Source organism: Dermacentor andersoni, chromosome 1, assembly GCF_023375885.2.
Source record: "Dermacentor andersoni chromosome 1, qqDerAnde1_hic_scaffold, whole genome shotgun sequence".
Lineage (NCBI taxonomy): Eukaryota > Metazoa > Arthropoda > Arachnida > Ixodida > Ixodidae > Dermacentor > Dermacentor andersoni.
The window spans coordinates 356,829,179-356,848,748 of NC_092814.1; the positions used below are offsets into that span (position 1 = coordinate 356,829,179).

A 19,570-nucleotide genomic window follows, 5' to 3' on the forward strand; every position below is an offset into this window, starting at 1 on the left:
TTATCCAACTTGGCATCGCACACAAGCGGAAACCGACCAAGACTAGAGTTGCCCGACTAACAGCCTGGAAGTCCTTCAGAGACAACCCCAGCGGCAACACAACAATAGACGACATCGATGCACTCGGACTTCACATCCACAAGACGGATCGGGGGCGACCATTCGCCCGCGTTTCCAACGCACACTGTCACAAGTTGCGCACCTCGTCAAGAGGATCACAAACCAAAGAAACGAACTCAAGCAGCAAGACACGCTTAGCATAATTAAAGCTCTCCTAACTAGCCGTATCACCTACGGAACTCCCTCCTTGACGCTCAAGCCGGATGCAATCAAGAAACTCTATGTTGTCTTTCGGAAGGTAATCAGAGTAGACGTGATCCTTCAACCCATGGTATCAACGGAGAAACACTTCCAGCTAGGCATCCACAATACGTGGAAAGAGCTTGTCGATGCTGTTAAAATGAGCCAACTAGAGCGGTTCAAGCTAAAAACCAACGGTCGTGCTACCTCAAATACAGCGAAAGCTACATTGCAGACACAGGCCAGAAAGCAAGAGTCCCACCTGTACTCCGGGAATGTATCCGCGTTGTAAGTATACTGCGCAATACGCATCCAACTTACCATAAGGAGCGCCGGCAAAGCAGAATCCACGCACTCAGCAAGAAGTACGCGAGAGACCATAATACAAGGTACACCGATACTGCCCGGTATATTAAACGAAACGCCTTTGCCGTAAACGTCACGGATCACAAAACCAAAGAACACGCACCTGTCACCATCCGAGCTTGAGCCGCCGAGACTCCAGAAGAAACGGCACTCGCTCTGGCAATAACTTGCAATGAAGCAGCAGTAATCCTAGCGGACTCCCAAGCAGCAGCTCGCAGCTATCAAAAAGGACGCATGTCAGAAACCGCACTCCAAATACTTAGAAATCACATCGCACACGCCCCGCTCCCCGACACCCACATCAACTGGGTTCGAGGCCATCAGGGCATGACAGGAAATGAGGCGGCACAGGCCGCTACCCGCGAGCATACCAGCCAGGCTTTCCGGTCATCTCACACCAGGCCGGCCACCAGCGTTGATGACATCGCCCTAAAGTAGTCCGAGCTTCTGCAACACCATCGACTCAGCAGAAGAACGTACCCTTAACCACACAAGAATCTGAGCAAAGAGTAAGAAGTCATCCTCCGCCGCCTACAGACAAACATCTACGTACACGGAATAATCGTGCGCAGACAATATCCTACGCAGTACTCGTACACATGTACCCACTGCGACCTCCCAGACACCCTCCAACACATGGTCCAGGATCGCCACTACGTGACACATCGGCAGACACCACCTCACAAGCTCCACAAGACGACTCCAAAGAATACCGCCCCATAGAAGCACAAGAAGAGGGCCCAAGTCGCCTCAGATCTGTATACAACTGAAACGTGGGAGGCCAAGCTTTCCTCTGATGACCTGGACGACCAACACAGTCTCGTCTCCCGGGGCAAGGTGGCAGCCCAAGCCAGAGGGTTCTTGGAATAAGGAATTCTCCCACCTATAGGGTGAACTGGGTCCTGACTCGGATTACCGTTTCAGAAAATAAAAGTTTAGTTCTTTCTCTGTCTCGGCAAAAGCATGTGCAAAAATCGGTAGACGGGAGCCGCACAGCTGGCGAAACAAAAGCAAAGCAGGTACGTCCGACTTATATTTAGCCTGGCACGAGCGAATATACTGCATCAGGAGAGCAGGCCCTCTCTCTACTACGGCCCCTATGCTCCCCCGGGAAGATCAGTGATGTCATGGTGGAGGTAGAACGCCGCAAGGCGCGAGAAAGTCTGTACGACGAAGCTTTAGCTTATGGCATTCCCGTACGTACGACGTATCATTAGAGACAGCGATCACCAAATCATGAGGCGTCAGTGCCCGGTACTTCACCTGGTACACCGCTTCAGCAGCCACCGCGGGAGTGTAAACAAACTCGCGCATGCGTTTGGCCAGCGCGCTTTCTCAATCCGCAATGCCGGCGCGCCTACGCACAATCGCATACAAAAGGAGCAAAGAAACTTCTCCTCCGTAGTACCTAGCCAAAGACAGATACTTCAGGAACCAAAGCCCCCAGACTTTCTCTATCGTACAGGCTTTTAGTGGCGCCTGCGCACAAACGTCGGGCGATTCCTGAAATGACCGCCTCGTCTCAGGGAGCCGCTGTGCGCTGAGCCAGTGAATTGGTCGTGGCACTCCATAGCGGCCGCGGTATCAACGCTAAGTAGCAGATCACAACTACATGCAACAGCAGCGTTTGATTTGTGTACGACAGGGATGGAGGGCTCGCTCACACTTAAATGCTCCCGTCTGGCTGTACTACGTGTTGCGGACCGGCATTGTCCTGCACCAATTGAGTTGACCGACGGATAGTAGCCACATCCAACTTGCGCATTTCGAAGCGCCTTCAATAGCTTCGTCATTACGAAGCGAAGTCTGCCAAGGCGCCTAACCAGGAGCGAGTGAGAGCGTGCTGGCAAACTCCGACGCGACCTATTGAAATACATCTAAAACGTAAAAACGTTTTTCTGAGAAAACCTCTGGACTGATTTTGATTAAATTTGTTGCATTTGAGAGAGAAAGCTAAATTACAATGACTGGTGGGAGCGAAGTTTCGATTTAGAGCCTGATTTTGTTAACATAGTTCCCAGAAAATTCTAAAGTCTGAAAAAAAGATAGAAACATGAAGTTTACCCATTAATAACTCTGCATGAAAAACAGATATCGCGGTTTTGGGAACGGCATCCACTAGATCATTGGAAGCGGACAAATTTGGTATGTCATTTTATATCTTACGTGAACTTGTTACGTCATGTACAAGGGTTCTGCAAAAGCTGTATTTCCATACTACTAATGTTTTTGAGATTCATTTGTAACATATCAATCTTGTTCGATTTAGATGGACTATTATATGCAATTAAAATAATTGTGTTATCATTTATTATTGGTGAATTACAGACTGGTAAACTTGATAGTTTCATTTTCTGAAAATTTGCGATTTGCGAATTTATAAGAAAGATTTGACGACCTAAATCAAACATTTTAAACCGACAGTCACTAGACTTTAAAATTTTCTTTGAAATACAACACACTTCGTCAAATTTGCTGCAGTGGATGACGAGAAAAACGAATTTTCCGTTTACATGTATTTACATAGGAGCACCGTGCTATGCCGAAAGTTTAAAAAAAATAGAAACACGAAGTTTACCACTTAAGTTTAAGTTTACCACATCCTCTTAAGTTTGCCCTGGTTCGACGCTAGTTCAGTGGTGAATTCAGCAAGACCCGACGGCTACGACACTGATAAGCAGAGTGGCTGACGTTCATTTCCTATGCAGACCGCCGCGGCCAAGCGTGAGCCAGGGGCGTAGCCAGGGGGTTGGGGGGCTTATGGGGCTTCAGCCCCCCCCCCCCCCCCCTGAAATTTTCCCGTGCTGTCATGCACTGCCCACCAAAACAAACCCTGGCGCCAGAGAGAATTCTGGTTTTTGTCTAGATTGTATTTTTTCACGCGCGAATAGACATTTCGGCGTGAAGATTGTGAACTCGGGCTGGATTTCGTGGCAACGCTCATGCACGTGGAGTCACATAACGCAAAAAGCCCTATCCGAGCACAATGTTTCAAGGGCGTTTTGATTTCGAGCGAGTTCGTCGCGGCATCTCGCGGATGCCGCGGTATCTACGGAGAGCATGGATTTCAATTCCGAAACTTTATGTGTATAAACATCACAAACTTTTGATGCGAAAAGTGCGTTGACATTTCCAAAGTCATGCTTTAGATTTTCAAATACGGATCTTTGTGGGTTTAATGTGCTCGTAAACATTTGATGCCAAAGGTGCATTGACTTTTCTAAAGTCGTACATCGAACCATACAACGAGACAAGCCAAATCAACACACTATCAGACAAGTTGACAAAGCACGCAGCGAGGTCCGATGAGAGGAAGCGTTGTGGTGGTTCATTTGTGCCGTCATGTCACAGAAAAGAATATCGTTTTTTTCACCTGCGCCAAAGCATCCATGTCGAGACACTATATAAAACCAAACAAAGGTATTTTTTCTACTGTGACTTTTATTCATGCGGACACATTGAGCCTCTTCAATTTTCTTGTTCTCCCTAACCGCGGGCTGCCAGAGCCAGCCAGAAGTCATTCGTGTTTCACGTGTTGTCCTGCCAACAGCGCGGCGCACATCGGTGTGCGTTCGGTTTTTCTCTGGCCGAGTGGTTTTTGGCTTCACAGAGTTTTCAACGCTTTCTGGCTAGCCGACGAGAAAAAGAAGTAATTGTCGCTCGCCGCCACCACTGCGGGGACTCGACGGATTTCAACGCATTCGCTCACGATGATGGGTCAGTCTTGTGTGCGCAACAAAGAAAAGCCGGGACGAAGCGCGCCGCCTTCCGTCGCCCGCGATGCATAAGAGTGAGGGAGTGGAGGGAGGGAGGGGGGGTAGGATTTTGTGATCTGTGAATCTGTGATTGAGCAAAATGTTTATTTGCCTTGTTTGACGCACTATACATTGTGTTTCAGCGAACTTTAGCCAGAGTTTAAAAATATGCCGATGCACTTTAAGACAATGCGACCAAATGCATGTTGCTCCCTTTTGTATGCAGTGTGTCATGCTAATTTTGTACTATGTTTAATTAATAATTAGTCAAGGTTAATTAACCAATTCTGAAGCAACAAAGCTAGGAAAAAATGCTAATTAGAAAGTTGCAGAGCAGTTTGCAAAACGTTCGAATAAACAGTTTCTGTATTTCGATCTATTAGGTATTAGTATTTTTCAGCTTGCTGCGGATGGCCGCGAAATAAAGAAAAACACAATATGACATGTTTGCTTGCACGTCGTGATTGTACTGCTCCCAAGCGTTCTGCGCACAAACAGCCATATGTGCGCTGCAGCTTAAAAAACGATAGGGCACTGAAGAAGCGTTGGCTGTTCGATTTAAGCTAGGAATAGTTATCGCTTGCGCTGCTTAAAGCGAGTGACGAACGTGGTGGTGGTGGTAGGTGGTAGTTCTAGACAGAGATAAACAGACTATCGTGCATCGGCTGTTAGAGCACGAGCAATTTCGTGATGTCTTTTTCCAACGAGGAAGAAGCAGACATGATCCTTGTCCTAGGAGCTGCACAGCAACCTGCAAAAATAATTCGAAGCTGGCACCCGGGTAAGCGACCGAGCTGGGTGACAATATTCAACACCTACGAGTCGCTGAAGCAAACCATAAGCTTCACAAGAAAGAGGCAGAGAGCTTCAGTCATAAATAATGAGGTTCGCTCCAACGTTTTGTCTTTCATGGCGGCTAATCCACACGCTAGCACGCGCAGCGCGGGACACAGCTCAGTGAGTCCAAATCAACTACATGGAGGATTTTGAGAACAGCTGGACTGCACCCGTATCATCTGCAGTTGCATCAATGCCTGGAGTCAAGGAATCTCAAAAAGAGAATCAGCTTTGTGAATTGGATTTTGATTCAGGAGGAGTAGGATTCTGACTTTCTCACCAAGGTACTCTGGACTGACGAGGCGAACATGCCACTAGCGCGGCTTGACTTGATGGGGTGCAAGACCGACCTCCACCTGCTCGTGGTGCTCCCTGCCACCCTGCTCATGATACTGGACTCCGAGGCGAGGTTTTCTCGCACCAGACATGTACAGTGGTGCAACGGAGGCGGCAAAAGTGGGCCTGCGGGGCTGCCTACCCCTGGCCCGAAATTGGTTAGCCCGAGAACTACAAAGAGAAAAACTAAAGAAAGCGGCCGCCAAGCGGTAGTCGCACCAAACCCGGAGGCAGAGGAAGCGGTGCATGGGCGTGTGATGCTCACGAGGCAAAGGTGTCGTACTTTTGTAGACCCGGCTGATTTAGTCAGGGATTTGGTTCCAAACAGATGCATAACTTGTACCCGATAATTCCAAACGAAAAGGGGGCTGCTGCAACACTGCAGAATCTCAAAACACTCAGCCTCAAATGCCAATACAAACACAGACTCAATTTCCCCAAACACGGACTCAGAACCAATGTCCTCTCAAAAACGCCAGCTGGAAGAGAGGAGACATGAAATTCATGAATCACACAGAGTTCCACACTCTTGTGAAAATTCGGACTCAACTGCAGGTAAGAAACATCTATCAAGGCAAGGACTGACTTGATCCTCGAGAAGTGATATGCAATGAACAAAGTAATGTGGCAGACAATGCCGCCCAATTGGCTGATGGTGTGTACAAAAAGCGAACCATTAGCATACACACCAATGAAAATATCCAAGGTGCATCTCAGTATACTGCTCAAGTAGAAGATGGATCAGAAGGCACGAGACTCATCCAAGGAACGGAAACCCGGGCTACCACCCTCTAGGTAGCAGGAAGGCTCACTTCTTCTGAGGAGTCGAGTCCCACTGACGACACGGACAGGGATCGAACCTTCCTTGTCAGTGGTCCCCCAGTTCCTCTAGCGAAAGTATCCCTGTAAATGACACATCCAGTTCCGACCATCCTATCGCATCGCCCGGGGGCGCTTTTAATACCCGTGGTGGAAAGAAAGGGCGAAGGAGGTCGGTAATCAACGTCAAGCAGGGAGAAATTGCAAAGAGAACTGGCCGGCTAGCATCCGTCCCACGAGCAGGGGAGGCTTCACTGGGGGTTGGGCCCGAGCCATCCAGCGGCGTCCTGCCGTCAGTCTCGTGTGGTTCGGGCGCAAAGCTGAAGGACCGGCAGCAGAGCCATCTGCGACCAGGTCAAAAGTCGACGGGGGCAAGGCCGAGAGTCAGGTTCTCTGACTCTTCGGACAATGATGGAGACACTCAGATCGCGAACTCCGATCAGGCTGGGGAGATGACAGTGCAGGCTGCCATCTCGGTAGCCCCAACTGACAGGGTGGGCCAGGGGATCGCTAGTGTTGCCATGACGGCCGGTTCTGTTGACGACAGGACTGGCGGCCCTCGCGCTGGGCCGGCGCCCACCCCGGCTGACGTGGTAGCGAGCGAGTCACTGGATGACCGTAGTGAAGATGGGTTCATCTGTCCTGAATGTTCGCTATGCTTCTCCTCCAAAACAGGCCTGGGCCTGCATAGACGCCGTAAACATTTCGAAACATTCAACGCGGAAATTGACACGACCAGACTCAAAGCGAGGTGGACAAAAGAGGGAGACTCCCTCATGGCCCATCTTGAGGCTCAGTTGACGAAAGAGGATGTACGCAACATGAACGAAGCATTAAATCAACGTATCAAGGATCGAACATTCGATTCTATGAAATCTCATAGAAAAAAACCGGCATATAGATCATTAGTTACACAGATATTGGAACAATTAGCTACAAATGTGGGGGGCTCGAACTCTAACGAACACGGTCCATCTGACATGGAACGTCCTAGTGATAGTATCGGTTTTGAAACGGTTGTTTCCTTAGAACATAACGATGACTGGTATTCCGAAACACTTGAGGAGCTTAGAGCTCTCACTCAAAAACAACGGCCGCGCTCATTCCAAGCACCCCGGCTGTGGGAAATAATCAAGCACTTTGTCGAAGGTCTAAACATACACACATACAATTACCTACGTGACACTTTCTTTGACAATAGACCAAGCAGACAACCAATCAATAGGAAAACCTTGGATCCAGGTACTCGTAGTCATAGGAAACAAAGACGTCAAATACATGCCCAAACACAATATAGGTTCAAGAAGTAGCAAAGACGCTGTGCCCGGGAAACATTGGACGGTATACCTGAAACAAAAGTAGAAAATATAGATCGGTTCCTAGACAGCTGGCAGGGCACGATGGAGCGAACAACTCCCACTGATGTCCAGCCACGTGTCCCTCAAGATGATGCTTTAGAAATTAATTCATTAGGTGTCATAACCGCACAAGACATAAAGGCTGCCATGCCGCCTATCAATACGGCTTCTGGCCCCGATGGCCTTTCTGCTAAAAGTCTCCGACAGGTGCCATCCTCGGTACTACGCCTACTCCTTAATCTGCTGATGTGCCTCAAGCGGCTACCTGTCTGCTTAAGAGGGGCAAGGACCATTTTCCTGCCAAAGAAAGCTGAAGCTTCCCTGCTGGACGACTTCCGGCCTATAACCATTTCCCCAATCTTACTTAGACTTCTACATAAAATATATGCCAGCCGTATAGTTCGTACAGTGAAATTCGATTACTGCCAGCGAGCCTTTATCCCGTTAGATGGCTGTGCAGAAAACATACTTCTATTATCGACTGCAATAGACGAGGCCTTGCGTAGACAGCGGTCTCTGTATATGGTCTCTACAGATGTCGCCAAGGCTTTCGATTCTGTCTCATTCGACGCCATTATACAAAGCCTTGAACTAAAGGGCTTTTGTGCAGAATTCATTAACTACATCAAAGATTTCTACGAAACGGCAACGACTGTTCTCAGTTACGAGAACCATAGCCGACTGGTTCATCCCTCCAGTGGGGTTCACCAAGGCGAACCACTCTAACCTCTGTTTTTCAACATGATCATCGACGATTGGCTGCAGACGCCCACTTGTTGAACCGCATTCCAAAGTGAAGAGCTCTCACTGGAATGCATGGCCTTCGCCGACGACATTATAATTATGATTTCCACACCCCAAGGCCTCCAACTATGTCTGGACATGCTGCAAAACTTCCTTTCCAGCAAAGGACTGATGATCAACACCAAGAAAAGCTTTTCCCTGAGCCTGCAGCCATCTGCCCGGGACAAGAATACCAAAATCCTAACAAATCAAACCTTCCACATTGGCACTGAACACACAGCTGCATCTACAACCTCAACATGGAAGTATCTGGGAGTGTCCTTTGAGGCCACTGGTCGGAGTGCCCTACCCGTTCATAAAGAAGTACTTGAGATGCTGCAACGCACTTCAAAAGCAGCTCTGAAGCCACAGGAAAGATTAGTAATTTTAGGGCAGTACTTACTCCCATGACTCTATCACCGGCTGGTGTTAGGTCCTGTCACCGCTAAACTTTTGTTAAATATAGATGCGTCCGTTCGGGCAGCCACACGACGATGGTTAGCCCTGCCACATGATGCTCCGTTGGGTCTCTTTTACACAGCAATCTTGCATGGTGGACTGGGTATCCCATGTCTCAGAACTTTAATTCCTGGTCTAAGACTTCGTCGCTACTCTGCACTAGCAGACTCTTCCTCGATCACATGTTGGGCCGCCTCCGCAATGAGGCTTATAAGGACACCCATTACACAAGTTACACAACTCTGCCAATACAAGAATACATCCATAACAACATCTAAACACAACAAGAAGTTCTGGTATACAAGTTATTATAACAATGCAGATGGGCACGCTCTGAAGGGTGTGGCCGACGCGCAAGGATCTTGCATTGGATCCGAGAGGGAACCACTTTTTTAAGGGGGAAAGAGTTGATTGACCTGTTGAAGGTTCGGTCGAACTCACTAGCCAACTTAACCCGCACAAATAGAGGTCGCGATGTCGATAAACAATGCCGGGCCGGATGTAACTCATCCGAGAGCCTGGGCCACATGCTGCAGGGATGCCATAGGACACACCATGCACCAATAGCCAGACACCACAACATAGTAGTATATGCAGGCAAAAGCTTGGGGGAGGCCGGCTAGAACGTTAAGGTCGAGCTTAGATACAAAACAGGCAAGGGCATAAGGATCCCGGATCTGGTACTCAAAAGGGAGAACCGATCTGTCGTACTAGATGCCCAGGTCGTTGGAACCAGGATCCCCCTTTCGGACGCACATGCTGCAAAATGCACAAAGTACAATGATCCCTCTTTGCTTCAACAGATATCAGCAGTGGCCGGGCAGCCTCCCATAGTTTTTCCATAACACTAAATTTCAGGGGGGTCTGGGCTAAAGAGAGCTTCAAATCTTTAATCGACCTAGGTCTTAACAGAAATGACATAAAGATAATGACTATCTGTTGTCTACAGGGGGGACTTCGATACTTTCGGGCGCACCACCGGATGACCACTGTCTTATGATGGGTGAAGCTAGAGCTCATGCACCGTTACCTCTCCTCCTTGAAGCTGGTAACTGCACCGGGTAGTACTGCCCCTAACCAGTACTCAGTTCTTGTGGTTGTAGCTGTGGGCTGGATTGTGCCCCGTTGCCAGTCAGTGGATCCCTCTTACCAGGGCTGGCCTAACATCCGAGCCGACAAGCCATCACAAGATTGAAATAAAAAAAGGTATGAGAGCGACGGGGCCCCAGCCCACACCTGCAGTCAAGCACGAGCATGGCTTGATGTTGCCTTCCCAGGGCAATGAATAGGGAGAAACGGGCCTGTCCTGTGGCCGGCAAGGTCACCCAGCCTCAGCCATCTTGACTTTTTCTTGTGGGGCTATATTAAGGACCACGTATACACGACGGAAACGACGACTCCGGAATCCTTGCAGGAGAATATTACTGAAGACTGCCACAGCATTTCACCGACGGTGCTCAAGGCAGCGACAGCAAGTCATCTCAGAAGATCCCAGTGTTGCATCGCTGCAGAAGGTGACCTATTCGAGCGCTTGCTGTGAAAGCGCATGAAAAATAAACGTCAATTCAGTGAAAGACTGCGTCTGGTCAGTTAGGATACTCTTATTCTACCATGTTCAGCCTTCTGAAAACTGAGCTCTTTTTTTATTTCTGGATGTTCAATTTCCTTACAGCTATCGCGAAATGATGTACTTGTTGCTACCGGAAGCACGAGCGATAACCGCTGCGTTTGCTCATGGCTATAACGAACTGTCGTGAGGGGAGCACATCGCTGGCGTAAATGGCACAGCCAACGCCTACGGCGCCGCCCTGTCGCCTTTGACGCGGCAGCGCGCCTATGGCGGTTTGTGCGCCGAACGTTTGGGAGCAGTGCAATCACGACGTGGAAGCGGGTATGCCACGTGGAGATTTGTATTTCGCGGGAATCCTCAGTAAGCTAAAATACACTAATACTTAATTGATAGAAAGACAGGAACTGTTTATTCGGACGTTTTGCAAACCGTTCTGCAACTTTCTAATTTGAATTTTTTTCCTGGCTCCGTTACTTCAGAAATTGGTTAATCAATCTTAACTAAAAATCTAATTAAGCACAATTAGAAAATATAGCGTGACACACTACATACAAAAACAAGCAACATGCGTTTGGTCACGTCATCATAGAGTGAATGGGCATATTTTTAAACTCTGGTTAGCTGAGACACCCTGTATTCAGTGACTTTTGCTTAGATACGTAGATTTATTGGGGACTTATACGTATATTTAAAAATCTTGTTGCGAGGTTTTGTGGATGCGTGCAGTGAACTTTGTTTTCAGTGACACTTTTTTTGCCCTTTATCAAGCTTTGTCTTCGCATCTGTGTATACCATTGTATTTTCGCATTGCTAATGTATATTTTGCAGAACTGCTGCTTTTTATATGTGATCTTTGTTGCGACCATAATTTCGGTGCAATTACGATACACGACTGATGACAGCTGCTCTTGCGCAATACATTGAAATGAAGGACAGCGTCGTTGAGATTTTTTCCTGTCCGTTGCATATGTAAAAAAAGTGTAAACAAGGTTCGTGAATGACAAAGCTTTATTCAAATATTTGTCCTCAACTCGTTCATTTCACGGCCTTTACATTTATCATATCAGCGGCATGCACTGCTTTGCTGATTTCGAACTGATATAGTTCTAAAGTTCATGTGATATTTTCTTTAGGGATTAAATCGATAAAAACGTGGAAGCATTGATATCAGTTTATGTCACACTTTTTGGGACATAGGAATATATTCTTTAATGAAAATAAATGCATATTTTACTTGTCTTGACAATGCGTAGCGTCCAAGAATTCGTTTGCAGCATTTTTGGCAATGGCAATGCAGTTATTACTCATGTATTTGATCCCACAGCAAATTCTGCGAGGAGGCCGAGCGCCAACGTGAGACCCCCTCGAACGAAATTTCTATCTACGCCACTGGCGTGAGCATAATATAGTAGGCTTCTTCCGGAAGTACGTAATTAGTATTAGCCTGTTTATAACCTCCGTTAATAAGTGCAACCATAAAAGTAAAAATAAGCGAACTGGTCCAAATACCCTTCTTTATTGATGTCAACTATTCGCCAATAGGAGCCGGGCATCGGAATCCGCTATATTGAGAAAGAAAGCGCCCAGAAAACAGAGGAGCAAGTTTATGTTGTAAAGAGAGCGTCTGAGAGAAAGCAATTGACTCATGTGTCTGCTACCTTTCTCTGCGCCCTTTTTGCTTATAGAAATCTAGCAATATCGTGATCACCGAAGCGGCATCCTGATGCAGGTGAGAAAATGCCGCGCACGCATTCATGTTTTATTAAGCGCTGTCCAACTTTATAACACTGCAACAGATATCTGAGGACGCTGCAATTGAACATGTCCCTCTACATCGCAGCTTTCCGCTGTCGCTACAGCACCGCGCCCCATGATCCCGGAGGCCAAGCAATTGGCGTACTGCGAAGTTTCCTCTTGCTTCCAGTCAAGCTGTGCGATCTACCCACAAGTTAACATGCACAGGAAACCTGCGTTCTATTTACTACATATTGAAAGGCGCTGCTCGCCAAAGGCAGAGACCACAACACCCGCTATTGCCAGCTTACGATGGTGACCACTAGATAGAATCGGCAACGGAATGTGCGGTGTGTATCCGGACACCATCTATTGATGCGTCCTTTCTGATGGTAAATTCGTAATCGTGGGAAATTCGTCATGCATTTAGCGAATATAGGCCTCAATTGTATAAAAAACCGCCTTTCAATTTCATGAGTGTCTTTTCGGGCACGTGTCGAAATTCTTGCGCTGTTTTTTTTTTTCCATTCTGAAGTACCGCAACAATTAAAACAACATTCGACACATATTTTGCATTGACATTTTGATGAAAAAAATACAAATATTTAGGAATGGTACAGTAGGGGATTTAAGTGAACACGTAGTGACAGCACCTGCTGAGTGCCCGAAAAGTGAAAACCACGCGTTATATTGTGTTTTTAAAAAGTGGGCCACAAGGTGCCTGCGTCAACATTTGGTGCTAGTTTACGCGACCTCACATATACGGAGGCTGCCCTGAAAGGGCCAAATTGTGCGTTTACACAGATAGAAGGTGTTATCTTAACGTTAGGAATATCACTTCGCGCTTGTTGGAAAGTTTGGCCTTTATATGATCACCATCATAAACGATTGGCCAATCTTGGTAACGACACAGCCTTCTTTCGTGTGGCGTCCCCCGCTGTTTCCTGTAAAAAAAAAAAAGCTAAATTCGCATCGCGCATAACTAAGAACAGGACAAAAAAATGGGGTTGAAAAGGACAGGCTGCTCTTGCGTTTCGTATCTTGCTCCATTCTGCATCCCTGTTAATTGCGCTGTTGCTAATTATGCACCGATAAGAAATTGCCCACTTATCGTTCTCGCAAATGACATTTTTAATATCGCACGTTTTCCATTGTCCACCTCGATTTCGCGGCGATTCAGTTCTTCATCGTTTTCTGTTCCGTCGAGCTGTCAACCTCGCGTCTCGCGAATGAATCACGAGACAGCGTGCCACGGGCAAGGCGTGCCCACAGAATCGCGCAGCTGCTCGTGCGAACCGCACGACCCAAGATCCAGCTTGGCTCCAGGGATTTCGTCCAGCACTGCGTCCACACCTAGAGGCAGCCCAGCTACGCCGTGGATGACGCCGAAGAACTTGACGCGATCGCGAGGCTCCAGCGAAAGCGTAAGACGCTTGCTTCCCCATCTGCTTCACCGCTCAATGCGGTAAAGAAAAGCTGTCTCACAGGCCCTGGTAGCTTAGTGGGTATATCGCGCTCTCGTTTTCTGCACGAGGTCGCGGATTCGATTCTCCGCAACTATACCCGTACTAGAATGCTAGCCGCATTGCTGCCGTCCTACACGCGGCAGACATCTCGGAATAACTGCAAGCGCGAACAAGAGAAAGCCATCGGAAGGCTGTTTCTATGTAACTATATACACCTGAATATTATGTGATGTTGTTCCGCTTAACCGGCCTTTAAGCATGCTGTCGACCCAAATTCACATTGCTGTGCATGAATTAGGTCGTTGTTGAACATGCAATTTAAAGAGACACTAAAGCAAAACAATCAGTTTAGACTGATAAAGGATTGTTTGAGAACTCTGCAGGTGGTCATTTCAAAATAATAGTTCGATGAGAAATGAATATTCGAAGAGAAAATAAATGTCAATGTATCAGTATTTGAATTTCTCACCGAAATCTCGACGCCGGCACGTCAGTGTGACGTCAGGAATTCCAAAGTATATTTTAGTATTTGGGCCACGTTGGCTAAGTAAAGGTTCCCAAAACTTCACATGTTTAATGTTTGGTTCCTTTAGAACACAACGCAGTCAATCTGTACTCTTAAATAAATAAATAGGCCCTAGAAGACGCTACAAATATCTATGACGTCACAGCGACCTCGTGCGGGAACTTCAAGGAGGCGTCGCCACCTGTATTTCGCTTTAGCGGTTTCTCTTGCTTACTAAGCGTCTTATCGCGGAAATATCGGCGTTTTTGGTGTTGTAGAAGGGTAATTTAATGATGCTGAAGATATAAATTTTTCTCTTTAGTGTCCGTTTAAGGAGGCAAGGCCATAACGTAGCTTTGTACCTTTCGATTTGTTCGCGTTTGAATTTATGGTGTTAGTACCTAAGAAAACAGGGACGGCTGAAGCAAAGAAGATATGTCGCAGCAGGACGTGGGTAAACAGGGAACCATAACACGCCTAGTAATTTTTTTGGTGTGCTTTCCACTTGACATGGACATGGTGTACATCCATATACATAGCAGCGCTATCTATTCGTTCATTGAAAGGCTTAACATACATTGTGGTGCTTCGCCAATACATCAGGCATGTTCACATCAAGAAGATAAGCCGGCAGTTTTACTTGCCGGTATTCATTCGCTGTTGACAGTCTTCAATAATGCAGAAAAATTCAGCTAAAGTTTTGTTTTGCGAAACGACGTCTTCGTTCTGCGTAAACAAATGAAGGTTACTGATATTTCTACGTTGGGCTTGACAATTCTATGGGAGTATACTGGAGGTTACGAGGTGTTCTACGTGACTTGAAACTGCGCTCTAGAAGGAGCAGAGAACACTTTCACATTCTGGGCCTCATTGCACGATTTCACTCGTATCCGCGTGGTTCTCGCTCCTCATTTGGTGAACGCCAGGGCTAGTTCCTATCACGATGCCTCACTACCGTAATATACAGTCTCTACAGTACAGTGAACCAAATACAGTAAATCCTGACCTCACGAACACCCCGACGGCTGCCGTTAGTTTCAAAAAGGCAAGGCATTTTTCAACAAACTTCACACACGTTAACTTTCTGTAAATATAAGATAAATATTAGGCTTGTTTTGTAACGTTGCTTGGTGATGCTTACTCTTCAATGAGTTAGAAACGACGCCTTAGCGATTTGCTATGTCAACAGCAAAGTGCAGTACAAGTACAACAGGTGTTTATCCACAGATCTGCAAGATGGGACCACGGAGTGGCCGCCTACAAGAGTCGGCTGCGTGCCTGGTCCGCAGCTGTCCCAGCTTGTGCCTGTCGGTCAACCAGCTCTTCTCCAACGTTCGCTGCGTGCGGAGCATCTTGGGCCATCACCCGGTGGACCTCGACAGGTCATGCACGGCCAGCGCAGCCGATGGCTGCTGCCAGCTTGCGGAGCTGTCCGTATGCAACAACTTCCTGTGGGTCATCACCATCATCAAGCTACGCGAAGGACGGCTGGGCCCGGCTTGCCTGCGCGAACCCGTGGTTCCTTTGGCCTTCAACATGCGGCGCAGGCACACGTTCCTTCTGGTTCGTTGGCGGCTGAAGGAGCACCGCTCCATCGAGTTCCTGGAGCTGCTGGAGTCACGGATGTCACCAAAGCAGTTCCAGTTACTGGACGGGGCGGAGCTTAGCGAACACCTGAGGCACGCCAGGCTCTGATACCACCTGTTGGGCTACCCGACCAGGGACCTGATGGACTCACTCCGCTCCACAGTGACCACGCTCGACACGATGGAGATTGTGAGCGTGGGCTTCTCGAGTGTAGGCGTCAGCGTGCTGTACGAGCTGTTGGACACGTGCGACGCCATGCACACGCTCGTATTACTTGTGAAGTGCATCGACGTGCCCGTGGCTCAGGCCTAGATGCGATAATGCGCCGTGCTACGCGGCTGCGCCAGATCCATGTCGCCGAGCTGTTCCCGACGAATCACTCTCGCTTCGTGCTGGCCGACCTGGTGTCCTGTTCGACAGTCATCGCGGAGCTAATCTTCAGCGGCTGTGCGACAGGCACGTGCAGGACGCTGCACGGTCTCGCAGCGTTTTTCGTCGTCGTCGCCAGTCGGCGCACGACACTGGAGACATCCGAGAAGATCAACTTTGAAGTGGCCGAGTTGGACCTTGAAAACGGCTCCATAGCGTTGAGCGAATCGATGAGTGGCCAGACGCATTTGTCTGTTGTTTCAGCTCAGCGCGAGGTTGTTGTGCATGTCAGTGTATATTAAAGAGCTTTCGTTAGCTATTTTGGCCACTTTGGATGGTGGAATGATGTCACGCAGACAATGGGAGAAACGCAGTGAGTAAAGTTGTTTAGTAGCTTGGGCCATTGGTTATGTGCTGCTTGCTGTCTTTGCAAGCAGACTACCTTTGTAATTATGTATATGCCCGAATGAGGCTTTCACGTAACACATTACACGTTATTAATTACCTACATTCAGTTCAAATTTTCACTCGGCGATGCTCACTCCACTTCAGTTACTTTTTACAGTAACGAATTACATGTAACCAGTTATTATGAGGCAAGCTTCCGTATGCAAAACAGGTTTAAGCGCATATAATTTTCATGGAATTAGAAGCCGCGTGGTCGATGGCACGCTATAGCCTCTCGGGCATTCGTGTTCAGACTGGTCGACCCATGCGATCAGTATTTTTTTCCTATCATGAACCTGCCCCAGATGTTCGCCAACGATTTGCACCGGCCTTTCTATATACACGATAGCGATGACCACTTAGAACGATGACGACGGGAAGCTACCTAGAGAAGTTTTTTCAACTCTTTAGCCCTATGGGGATCACCCCCCTTTTCTATCTACAGAACAACGTAATGCTCTGCTTCCCAGAGGACTCGGCCGCCAGTTTTGGGACACTCTGTAATAATAATCATGTGCGTAAGATATTCATTTCATGCGTAAGATTATATTTCATAAAATGTTCTAATAATTTCATGGCGCAGTAATTGGTCACTGTAAAAAATTACATCTTCGGAGGAGAAATTCCTGATTGCTACCGGTTATTATTTTTTAATCTCTAAAGGGAAAATCAAAATCTACCCGTTTGTAGCAATTCCTACAAAGGAAACCCATACGGCTTCCTGTAATTTCTGTAACGTGTCCATGCCGGTCCCGCATAGACAATTTGCTGCTTTCTACTGTCTCACCGAGTAGAGAGATTAAGTCACTGGATATGTACCACTTGGTGTGTTCCTGAACAGACACCTTCGGCAGTACGTGTGCAATATAGGAATGAGCCCATTCTCGGCCAATCACCTGTAATGGATGCGCAAAGGGCAATCAAGCGCTATGTATGCACTCCAAATGCCTACTCAACACCGAAGTGACCTAGTCACTGTTGAGCTCAGGTCACTTCATTGCCTCAATGACTCATTGGGAGGAAAGCTACTTCTCTATAGAAGCCTATCTTATGTCCAATGCTGGGCGAAGCTTTCGCCCAGTGATTTCGAATTACTCTGGGTCTGCATTAGCCGCACCCACCTTATGACAGCAAATGTTCTCGTCTCAACACCTCTTCTAATCATTTACAACCACTTACTGTATTTTCTTTACTACGAAATGCGTTCTTTGCTCCGGATAAGCAGCTCCGGACAACCACATTTACGTGACTCGCCACATCTTTTTATACTCGTCAGCGGATGTATCACGCACTCACGTTTTATCCTCTAATCCCCAACGATATCTTCCTGTGGCTTAACGTCAAGCCTATCAGTTTTCGTTCCGCCGCTTTAATGCGTGATGTTTAGCTCCTTCTCCAAATTGTTCGATAGTGTGCAACTCAGGCACCTTTGCTGACGGCACATAGAGCAGCAATGAATTGCGATTGTAAATATTTCGTTTTAGGTGTCCGGCATTTCTAGTCCTGTCGACGAAAGAAACTGCATATATATATATATATATATATATATAATATTGCAGGTAAAGAAGTAATTTGAGGTGCATTAACAATATCCGCAGTGTAATACATCATTCACAGTTTGATGAATAGATAATCCAGCAAAATTATATTTTACAGCTATAGCGACATTCAAACAATTTGAGTTTTTTTCTTATAACTTTACCTTTCATACAACCAAGGCCCGCATGTTGTACCGTTCCATTTCATTTTATATTTTTATCATGTGTCGTGTAGAGGAGCCGATGACAGAAGAGACGGCGCTGCGGTATGCTGCTAGCCATTCGTAAACACCTTGACCAATCTCGTTTCCCACACAACCTGCCTTCCATGGTCGTACCACTTTACGCACTTCAACCAAATCAGCATTATTATCGCTGATAATTAACAACAGTGTAAATACAAACAGGCGCGCATAAAACGCATCTTTATTGCGCCTCTACCAATCTAATGCGCTCTTGTTAATGAAGAACCAATTACAACTTGCCCAGTTACTATTCTCAAGCACATAATTTTGATATCGCGCGTCTTCTCAGCGCCCGCATTTATCTCGCGTCATTTTGGTGCTTCATTTTTTGTTGGTTAGTACCTGTGGCGCAGAATGACGCCGCGTCGCGAGAACGGGTCAACCTCTTGTCCCGTGAAGGAACCCCGAGAAAGCGTGACAGGAGCAAGGCCTGCCCACCAAATCCCGCAGGTGTTCGCTTGATCCGGTCAAGGTTTGATACATTCAATTCCCGGGAAGCCCGAGTCCATTCCCGGGATCTTTTACCCAGCACTTGCGTCCAAACCTTGATGCGGTACAGCTACGCGATGGGTGATGCCGATTGATCTAACGCCACGGCGACGCTCCAAGGAATGCATCAATGCCCAACCACTGGCCCGCTTCGGCACGCGCCGACAAGCGAACGCGTCGCTTCGCGTTGGTCGGAGGAAAAGTGCACGCAAGCACTGGACACAAGCTCTGACGCGCGCCGACGCTCGCTCCTCGGTTGCAGCGTACTGTTGCTGGACATTTTTGTCGTCAGCCGTCCAAATCCTGCCTAAAACAGCCAGCTGTAAACTGAGCTTGAAACAATAAGTCAGTGATCTGTATGTTCTCTTAGATATAAAAAACATGTTTGATCGTTTTGTCTGTTTAATAAGAAAGAAAATACCACACGAACTTTAGAACTATATCAGTGCGAAACCAGCAAAGCAGTGCATACCGCTGATATGATAACTATAAAGGCCGTGAAAGGAACAAGTTGAGGACAAATATTTCAATGAAACTGTCATTCAAGAACCTTGTCTACATATTTGCACATATGCAACGGCCAGGGAAAAAATATCAGCGGCGCAGT

General features: G+C 47.3%; 1 protein-coding gene across 1 annotated transcript in view; it reads left to right on the forward strand.

Moving 5' to 3' along the window:
• LOC129381177 (uncharacterized) overlaps nt 1-16,579 on the forward strand; it is a 34,693-nt gene extending 18,114 nt beyond the window's left edge. The window contains exon 5 of the mRNA XM_055063819.1: nt 15,516-16,579. Within this exon, the coding sequence (XP_054919794.1) occupies nt 15,516-15,983 (468 nt within the window). The 3' untranslated portion in view covers nt 15,984-16,579. The remainder of the gene's footprint in view (nt 1-15,515) is intronic.
• The last annotated feature ends 2,991 nt before the right edge of the window (nt 16,580-19,570 follow it).